Source organism: Phycodurus eques, chromosome 2 (assembly GCF_024500275.1).
Source record: "Phycodurus eques isolate BA_2022a chromosome 2, UOR_Pequ_1.1, whole genome shotgun sequence".
NCBI classification, from domain to species: domain Eukaryota; kingdom Metazoa; phylum Chordata; class Actinopteri; order Syngnathiformes; family Syngnathidae; genus Phycodurus; species Phycodurus eques.
The window spans coordinates 16,594,486-16,605,044 of record NC_084526.1 but is presented as its reverse complement, the minus strand read 5'-3'; the positions used below and the strand labels follow the sequence as shown (position 1 = coordinate 16,605,044).

Below are 10,559 nucleotides of genomic sequence, written 5' to 3'. Positions count from 1 at the left end.
AAATAGTATTACCGTCCACTAATTTTGTTTAATCGTCAACTGTTTCCACAGAGAGTTGACAGCACTCAAGCACGACTGGCCCATGGACCACTGAACACTGTGAGCTGCCAGTGTCAAAAAGATACTAAAAAAACAAGACTAAGGATTATGAGACAATGTGAATCACTGCTCTGTATTAAATACAAAACATAACGCATATTTAAATGAAAAAAAGTCATCTGTTGGATATAATGATGGAGAGGAGGTGCTGTGCACCTATAGAGTGAAAATACAATAAAAATCATTGACATTCAAAAGACCCGGGCTGTGTTTTGAATCGGAGTTTGGGCTTACCGGAGCTCGGGGCCAGACTACAAAGTAGGGAAATCGAATCCTGTTGTTTTTGCCCGGTACGCGCCGACAAGTGTTTTGTATGCTCAACCTGGTCCGCGAGTTACCGTACTCTGTAATCACCCGTAACTGCTGTTTTTGGTTCTGTAGCTCCTGTCAAGCATCTACTTGTTAAATCATCGAAATCCTTTTCTTCTGTTGCTCTTGCGGGGGGCGGCCCAACTAACACGATGACGCACGTGTGCAGTCCTCGTCTCCGCATTAATTGGCACGCACAACCTTCACATTCCATTTATTGCACTGCAGGGGTCAGGCCCGGCCCCAACCCGCCGACCTCCTACTGGGGCGCATCCCCGAGCTCAATAAAAGAGCGCTTGATTAACACAATCCCCCCGGTAATTGCTCCTTTTGTGTGGGAATCGAACTGCGGCACTTCCTTCGATGGTGCATAGGTCGTCCCCGCCGGGTGGTCAGACACCTCGCTGACCCTACTGTTGCCACTCTTATTCTACCAAACCACCACTGCCTAGTCTCTGCGTGCGTGTCTAGTCACCGAAGAATCCAAAGGAAGTTAGACAAGTATAAAACCAGAGCTCCTCTTTGTGGCCGATGGTGAAATTACACTTAAAAAAAAAAAAGGGCCAAACCAGGAGGGGCCGGTGCTTCCCTTCAGAGGTCATAGTGACACATCACTTACCTATTATACAATGCATCAGCCAATTTACTACAGTAGAGGAGCCGATGATGAAAAATATATATTACCAGAAAAATGTTATGTTGTGAAACCAATGTGATAAGAAAAAAGGCCAGTATATTTGTCGGAAAAAAGTTTTGTTATACTACTACAATAACACATTGACACAAACATGCGAATAAAGGATGATTAATATTGCTCGTGATGTTAACGTGATGTTAACGTTGTGAGTTCATTTATTTTGGTTGTATAGGACACATTTGACTATCATGATGGAGGAGCGCCCCCCTCTGCTGAAAGATGGGTGATGACAGTCGCCCTTAGGGAGCGTTCTCAAAAGACAAGGCAAGTGTATATAAAAGTGTGCAAAACCAGGATTTTATTTTATTTTATCCCACTTTACATCGCTGTCTATCATCTTCTTGAATACTTTCGACAGAGAGAGAGTAAACGTTCAAATTCGCAACTAAGCCCCCCAAAAAAAGGCGTCCGTTCTTTTCTCATTATATTTCATCCGTATTTACAGCCAGTCTCTGTACAGACAAAGATATCACAGGTTCCCAATGTACCCCCCCCCCCCCCCCCATTTTCCTCCAGGACACATCATTTTAGGCAAGCGTTGAGTAAGTGCAATGTCTCATATGATGCAGAGAAAATACCAGCCCATACATACATACGACTGATAAACCAGATTAGCTATACAAGGATTTGCTAATAATGTGTATTTAATGGATCTAATGCAAATTAATTTGTGGTATTTTCTCTCAAGTGAAGTGATGCCCACAAATGCAAAATTATGCAATCACAGAAAATAAGTACATAAATCTAAGGTGCTGTTTGGTACATAATCTTGTCGTTCATTCATTTGATTGCAAGTATAACCAATTGATCTTTGAGGGGGGTGGGGAAAGAAAATTTTTTTACCAGCAATTTGGTAATATGGCTGGCTAGTTTTGTGTCAAATATGTACTGTTTAGTATGACGACAGGAAATCATTTCTGCCATATAAAAAATTAAATAAATTTTAAAAAATAGACAATCGTGATACGTGGAAACCAAGAAATATTTTTTTTACTCCAGTATTTTGGTTTCCCATAATGACACAAAGGACATTTACCTCGTAGAATTATTAGCTGTTCATCATGAGAACATATTAAAACTATTAATAAATGTCAACATATCAAAGTGCCTTTAGTGTAGTTCAAACCCACCCTTATTGAATTCTTGCAAATGAATTCTATTGGCCAAGGACAAAATTACAGAGCTGTGCTTTCCCTTTAGATATCAATTGTACAGGCATAATTGATGCCATTACTCAAACAATATTCAATATCCCAAAAAAAAAAAAGAAAAAAGTGCCACTTTGTCTCGCAGGGGTGGGGAATCTACGAGGCCTGGGCTGCATATGAGAGCGCCCGATGTAGTCGGAAAAAAAAGCCCAAAATGTTTCATAATATTCATTTGTTTTGCATTATATTTTTAAGGCCGTTGGAGGACTATCAAACATTTCCCCAACCCCACAATAAGGGGATGAACGACAGTGTGCCTTTACATCCGTTAAAAGAGGATCCACAAATGGATGTAGCAATCACTGGAATATTGAATGAAAAAAAAAAAAAGCAAGAAAATACATGAAGCATAATGTAACTATGGAAAAGCCATGCCAGTGACAATTTTTTCCATACAGTAAACATGTTTATGGTTAAAAGTGTCCGCAAGAGAGGAAGTTAGTCCCGTGAAAGAACATGATAATGTCCTCCCAATACCTCGCCTCCTCAAAAACATTCACCTGCTCTTTTTTTTTTTTTTTTTTTGGACCGCCTGCTTTGCGCACCTCTGCCCAAGGTGACGCATGGATCTACTTTACATGAAGTGTGGCCCCGCTTGCAAAAAGTCTCCTCGCATCAGCCTGGAAATGCAGACCTAGGTCCCGATCACGCGCATGATCTCCTTCTGCACCTTCGGCTCCTGCGTGTTGATGTTGGCGTCTCCCACTTGGCCGTCCTCATACCTGCATAGACAAAAATAAGATTCCTATCCCATTCACTATATATTAGATATCTCCATCCATCAAGTTTTCATTGTGCTTGTCCTCATTAGTCATGGGTGAGCCGTAGCCTCTCTCAGCTGACTTTGGTACACCCTGGACTGCTCGCCAGCCAATCGCAGAGCACATACTCTATTGACAAACAAGCATTCAAACTCTCATTCACTCTAGGGACGATTTACAGTCTTCAGTGAACCTAACATGCATGATTATGGTTGCTGCGGGAGGAGCACAGGAAAACCCTACATAAGCTCGAGGAAAACATGCAAACTCCACACAGGAGGACTGAAGCTTAGATCCAAACTCAGGACCAGGCAGATGAGTGCATGCTGCCCAGCAAGATTAAGTCCAGTGTGTCCCAAGTCAGCCGGGAGAGCTCGCCCAAGGCCCGAATGAGGACAGGTGCTATAGAAAATGGATAAAGTTATTTAAAACTATTACTCACACAAAAAAGAAGCGAGTACAAACATGGTCCGACACAGGACACACCCAAATGTTGCCGTGCTTTTGCAGATCCTTGGATGTGATCACTGTTAAAAAAAATAAATACATTTTAAAAAGTGAAAAGAGAGAGAGGACGTACATGAGCTGGTGTGTCTTTCTGAATTGTTTTTACCTTCACAAAGTGCTATGCAGTTCAGATTTCGACTTTGCAGAAATCTCGATTGGATTGGACGACTCTGCTTGAAACAACAAAACTGGAACAGGAGGAACGTTTTTGTGATTCTGTTGAGCATTATTCCATCACTTACCTGTGGAATGGTATTCATGCGGTTGTAACGCTGCACCAGCTCATCTTTGGTGGGCATGCGGTGTTGTCCCTTCCCCATTCCTGCACAGAACGGAACACAAACAACCCTCCATTCCAATATGACCTTTTTGCAACTGGTGGTCTCCAAAGTCTCCTTGAAAGACTTTTACCCTCAGAGCTTGGAGTTCTTACAGTGTTATTAACATCCAAAAACGTTCTTGAATATATTACTAAAGCTTACTTGTCAGTGCCTTACTGGTTGCAATACCAACCATGTCAAAACAGTGCTGTTTGAAATACTGTCTGAAATTGATAGCTTTTTTGGTCACAAGAATCTGAATGACTTTGAATGATATCTGATCTTGTAGTTAGCACATTTCCCTCACAATTCTTCTGAACTGGGCTCAAATGTAACCTGCAGCCTCCCTGTGTGGAGTTTCCATGGGTTGGCAATGCCGTAACTAACATTTTACAAACCCAATGTCGTTTGAACTTAACTTGTTTGACAAACGCGTGTCTCATCTTGTTAACATTCTTAATTGCCATTCAAGTGGAAAAAAGAAGTTAACCAGTTATACTGTTCAAACCCCTTAACACCCTTTGTTAAGGTTAGTAAACCTCTTGTGAATAAGTGGGGGGTGGCGGGGGTGAATCCCACAAAAAAGAAACTAAAAGAAAAATTAATTGATGCTTGCTTTACTTTCAAGGAATATATTTTTTTAATTCCAAAACAAACTTCATAGGTTCAACTGTATAACCTTTCTGCATTAATTCTAAAGCTGTTGAGATTAAGGGTTTATTATGTCCATAACATTCATTTCCACTTACTTCACACAATTTCTGTTTAAGTGTCGTAAAAAGGTCTCGTGTGATGGCAGTTGTAATACTCTTTTTTAACTTTAGCATATTTTTCTCAAAAATGTCTCAATTCCAAAATTAAAGTATATTAACTTTTTCAAGAACAGAATTAGTTCACATTAATTAAACAATGAAAATGCCTAAGTATAGATCAGATCCATTAGGGTTGCGAGTTAGGTGGAGCCAGTCCATGGGTACACTCTGGACTGATCGCCAGCCAGTCACACATAAATATAGACCCAAATAAAGGAATTTACGCTTACATATACACCTATGGACAATTTACAATCTTCAATGAATCTAACATGCATGTTTTTGAAATGTGGGAGGAAGCCCGAGTACCCGTAGAAAAAAACCAGCAAGCACGGGGAGAACATGCAAATTCTAGAGATAAAGGCATGAAGCGAGATTCAAACCCAGATTCTTAGGACTGTAAGGATGTACTGACCACGAGACCATTATGCTACTCATCCTTTACATATCTAGCTAAAATGATAAATTACAGTGTACTTTACATGAGCAGGTGTGGAGGACTTGAAGTGGGCAAGGGGGAGCAGGGTGAATGGGAAGGCCGCAAGTGGCTCATTCCTACCTGAGTATCCAAAAGATATGCTGGAGATGGGGCTGAGATAGATGCCCTTTCCATATGCGGCCCCGTGCAGCTTGGTTTGGAGAAGAGTGGGGGGGGGGGGGGTATAATTTAGGATCAGTGTAGCACAGAACAAAACTTGACTACACAGAGACCACCACAGATAGCTATTTGTACACAACTGTGAAGCAGGCTGTGTAAAAGTGACAACCAACAGCTCCCAATGGAAAGCCAATGGGCAGAAGGCTGTGAGGTAAAGAATCAGAATCATCTTTATAATAAATAGAATTCAGATTATCTAAGTAATGATGAGGTGACCACCGCTGGAGTGAGACAAGGCAGACCATAGATTAGTGCCACCAGAGGGTAAACAGTGTTGACTGAAATGGCATTAACAGAATCAGTAGCATCTTTACTAGCCAAGTCTCTGTGGGATTTGGAGCCACTACAGTACTACCGCAAACAAGTTAGTATGAAAAAAATACTGTACACATTTAGGACATTATATGGAACAACAAGTGCGTCCGAGTGCCCATTTTAATTTCAAACAGTCATACTGCAGATGAATAATCCAAATATTCAACGTTACATAGTGTTTAGGTGGACTGGGCTGACTTTTCTCTCCATTTAATTAAACAATGGTAACCTTCACTATCCACTCTTGGCAATTATTTTTGTTATTTAATGGTGGACACACCAAATTGAGTTGACTGTTTTCTCAGTTTTTTTTTATTATTATTATTATTTAAATCAGGGTTTTAAAACACGTTTGTGTTGTTTGGGCAGACACAGATGTGTTTACGTCACTAATGGGTGTATTTCCATGACATCGATCTTGCGTTGACAGGGTGGACAGTATCTGATCTGTGCGTTGGCAGATATCCAATATGCAACTATTGCATTGTTATCCACAGGAACAGGCCTGATTCCGAATTGTAGAAATCTGATCCATATAACAATGGTGCATATCCTAATTGTGCCACTTGAGGGGGAAAACAAATCTAAATTGTGTCACCTGAACCCAGCGGTATAAATTCAGTCTAAGACAAGACATTTGATGTGATGGTTCAGAGGCAGGAAGATGGAAAAGAATGACAGGAAGGGGACAATTATGTTCAAGGTGGAGCCGGGACGCGGTGATTCCACAGCTTAAATGTTTGAGAACAAATAAGTCACAAATTAAAGCCATCAAAACGACATCAGCGATCATCAAGGTTTAAAAATAAACCTCCTAATTTGACATTAAGAGAGTTTAATCTATTTTCAGCACTTCTCCAGGCACTTGTGTTGTGCAAATGAGATGTTTCTGCAGGCTGCGGAATTCATCTCTTTAATTTGATCACCGATGTCCTTGAAAAAAGCTAGCTCGCAAAGTAAACTGAAAAATGAGCACATGTAGAGAGGCATGTACAATTTAAGATATCTCATTCCTGTTCAAAATGGTAATGTTAATCAAAATGAATCTTAATGATAACCTTAAGGTCATAGCAATTGAAATGATAAAACTGTCTTTCAAGTAACACGAAATCAATGTGGGAAACACGTCATCAAAATTGCCATTATTGAGAGCACAAGTACTGGTCATTCAGACCTGAAATAATTATCAATAAATAATAGACTTCCGCATGGCTTCGAGGAAATTCTGGTCCACCATCCGGCGTCTCAGGAGGGGGAAGCAGTGCACTATCAACACTGTGTTCATGATTGGTGAGGCACTGACTACGTCACGTGACTGTGGCGCTCGATGAAGCTCAACACTGCCACATGCTGGTTGTGGCACCGTACATACCAGACTCCACTGTGCACTTTTAGTGGCTTTAATGGTCAACAAGAAAGACTAAATGTCATACACTTTCATTAAATATATTAGACAGGCTGTTAAACGTCAGTAAGTGCAGTACATGTGTGATAAAACGCATATTATTGGCGATGTAATAAGGAAAAACAAATGTCTCGTGTGAAGCAACAGACCAATCACAGCCTGCCTGAATGGATGTGTGCGTGGTGTCTCGAAGCATCATGCGAGCGATGACTCAACGTGACTCGTAACTGCGCTTCCTATGCATTTGAACAGGAAATATGAAAATTCAGCTATTTTAATGATGAAATCATTGAAATTATTGGATTGAAAAAGAAAATCGATGTAAAGCATGGACCATAGAACTAGAATGGAACAATTCAATGTAATTATAAGGTTTTATTTAATATTCACATGCAGTGGAAAGGAAAGACCACCAGGGGTCAGTGAGGCTCTGCCACACTTGCCTACCCTGACCGCACGTCACTGTTATAGTGGGGATGGGGCGCTGCTGACCTCGACTCAGGACGTTGTGAGTCGGTGGGGAGAATACATTGAAGACCTCTTCATGAGGAAGCAGAGTCTGGCTCCTTGGTGGCAAGGCCCCGGGGGTTGATGAGATTCGCCCAGAGTTCTTGAAGGCTCTGGATGTTGTAGGGCTGTCCTGGTTGACACGCCTCTGCAACATCGCATGGACATCGGGGACAGTGCCTCTGGATTGGCAGACTGGGGTGGTGGTCCTCCTTTATAAGAAGGGGGACCAGAGGGTGTGTTCCAACTCCCTGGTAAGGTCTATTCAGGGGTGCTGGAGAGGAGGGTCTGTCGGGAAGTGGAATCTCAGATTCAGGAGGACCAGTGTGGTTTTCGCCCTGGCCGTGAACAGTGGACCAGCTCTACACCCTCGGGCAGGGTCCTCGAGGGTGCATGGGAGTTCGCCGAACCAGTCTACATGTGTTTAGTGGACTTGGAGAAGGCGTTCGACCGTGTCCCTCGGGGAGTCCTGCGGGGGGTACCGAACCCCCTGATGCAAGCTGTTCGGTCCCTGTACGACCAGTGTCAAGAGTTTAGTCCACATAGCCGGCAGTAAATCGGACTTGTTTGTCACCGATTACTTTTATGGACAGAATTTCTTGGCGCAGCACAGGTGTAGAAGGGGTCCGGTTTGGTGGCCTCAGTATTGCATCTCTGCTTTTTGCAGATTATGTGGTTCTGTTGGTTTCATCAAGCAGTGATCTCCAACTCTCACTGAAACAGTTCGCAGCAGTGTGTGAAGCGGCTGGGATTAAAATCATCACCTCCAATCTGAGACCATGGTCTTCAGTCGGAAAAGGGTGCCGTGCTCAGAGTAGAGCCGCTGCTCCTCCGCATAGAGAGGAGCCAGATGCCTCCTGGGCTCTTCACTTCCCTGGTGAGATGTTCCGGGCACGTCCCACCGGGAGCAGACCCCGGGGACGACCCAGGATACGCTGGAGAGACTGTGTCTCCCGGCTGCCCTCGGAACGCCTCGGGATCCCCCGTAATAGCTGGATGAAGTGGCTGGGGAGAGAAAAGTCTGGGCGTCCCTGCTAAAGCTACTGGACCCTCGACCCAACCTCGGATAAGCGAAAGAAAATGGATGGAATAGAGTAACATTCGGCTGTACCATACTATACAATCAGCGAGCTAGCAAAATTGACGAAAAAGAGCCGTAACCGGTGTGAGGCCTGTGCGTTTGCGCCTTTGTTACAGCTCTGATACTATGTCCATTTCTATTTTATAAAGAACAGCTAAACAGACAAACAGCGAAAATGTCAGGCTTTTTACAGCTACTGTCAAAGTGGGGTTAGGTCAGTGGCAGTCTCTGGTGTGACAATAAAAATACTTTTGCTTTCAAATCAACACAGCAGGGTGGGTTAAGTGAGTGCCATTCCTGGTATCATGGAATGTTCTTGCACTGGTATTAGTTAACCCACCCGTTACAGCTCTGATACTGCATCCAAAGGCGGAATCTTGTCGGACCAACATTTTACCATCCACATACCGTGTCAGTGCAGAACAGCAACACAGAAATAAGGCAGAAAAATGCTGGCTTTTACAAGTGGTAGAGTCTTGTCCCAGCATGGTGTGAGTTTACTCAGCATATTTGGTTTTAGTTACTGACCTCCTCTGATAGTCTTTACTCACTATGCGTCCAGTTATCCTTTGCATTCCATAGCATCAGACCTAGCCTACACTGTGCTTTAAGTGGTTCACCCCAAGAGGACGCACAGGCAGCCCCCTAGCTGGCATCACAGCTAATGCCCCCCCCCCCTCTCTTCTGTTTCAGAGCGGCAGTCACTGTTAACTGCACTAGCTGGGGGGAAATTCTGCTGGTGCGCCCTGCTGGCTAAAATGCAAACCGCAAAGCAGCCCAAAAGGGAAGCTGGCATCTATTAACTGCAAAAATGAATCAGCCGGACAGTCAGCCCGTTCTGTTGCAGACCAGGCTGACGGTCCGAGAAGGCGAACTGCCAGGGTTTACATACCTGCAGTTTGGTATAAGAGGCATTGACTAGTCCATTTCTCAGAACAGAGTGCCAGTTCTCTATATGGGAACCACTAGAGCAAGTGTAGGGGGAAATGAGAGAAAAGAGGCATGTGAATAATGTCCTGTGTGCTCAGTACAGTAAGACAAAGAACACAATGTACACTGCAATGTCAATTTTGTTCATTGTCGATGTTAAGCGACTCACTTCCCAGCCATGCGAATGTTTTGTTGGGAACCAAAATATGTACGAGCTGTGTTGCATTAGTCTCTTGGATGCAATAGAGAGCTAATATATAGCTAATGTTAAGTATTGAATTTACTATAATAACGGCCACTACTCTGATTAAAGCCTTACCTCAATTGATCGCCCTGTCAGTTGTATACAGTGGGATACGGAAAGTATTCAGACCCCCTTAAATTTTTTACTCTTTGTTATATTGCAGCCATTTGCTAAAATAATTTAAGTTATTTTTTTCCCTCATTAATGTACACACAGCACCCCATATTGACAGAAAAAAACGGATTTGTTGAAATGTTTGCAGATGTATTAAAAAAGAAAAAGTGAAATATCACACAGCCCTAAGTATTCAGACCCTTTGCTCAGCATTTAGTAGAAGCGCCCTTTTGAGCTAATACAGCCATGAGTCTTTTTGGGAATGATGCAACACGTTTTTCACACCTGGATTTGGGGATCCTCTGCCATTCCTGCTTGCTCAATTGGGTGTAAGTCAGGGCTCTGGCTGGGCCATTCAAGAACTGTCACGGAGTTGTTCTGAGGCCACTCCTTCGTTATTTTAGCTGTGTGCTTAGGGTCATTGTCTTCTTGGAAAGAGAACTTTCGGCCCAGGCTGAGGTCCTCAGCACTCTGGAGAAGGTTTTCTTCCAGGATATCCCTTTACTTGGCCACATTAATCCTTCGTTCGATTGCAACCAGTCGTCCTGTCCCTGCAGCTGAAAAACACCCCCACAGCATGATGCTGCCACCA

At 43.0% G+C, this 10,559-nt stretch overlaps 1 protein-coding gene across 6 annotated transcripts in view; it reads right to left on the bottom strand.

Moving 5' to 3' along the window:
• Positions 1 to 1,380: 1,380 nt before the first annotated feature.
• Positions 1,381 to 10,559, bottom strand: part of LOC133397622 (protein mono-ADP-ribosyltransferase PARP6) — a 43,329-nt gene continuing 34,150 nt past the window's right edge. For 3 of the 6 annotated variants that reach the window (XM_061668766.1, XM_061668756.1, XM_061668738.1), the window contains 6 exons: positions 9,572 to 9,644; positions 5,273 to 5,342; positions 3,824 to 3,903; positions 3,688 to 3,769; positions 3,517 to 3,601; positions 1,381 to 3,035 (listed from right to left, as the gene is read on the bottom strand). In XM_061668766.1, coding sequence (XP_061524750.1) covers positions 2,948 to 3,035; positions 3,517 to 3,601; positions 3,688 to 3,769; positions 3,824 to 3,903; positions 5,273 to 5,342; positions 9,572 to 9,644 — 478 coding nt within the window. In that variant the 3' untranslated portion in view covers positions 1,381 to 2,947. Of the gene's footprint in view, positions 3,036 to 3,516; positions 3,602 to 3,687; positions 3,770 to 3,823; positions 3,904 to 5,272; positions 5,343 to 9,571; positions 9,645 to 10,559 lie in introns of those variants that run through there. The other 3 variants (XM_061668747.1, XR_009767671.1, XM_061668778.1) reach the window with 3 other exon arrangements.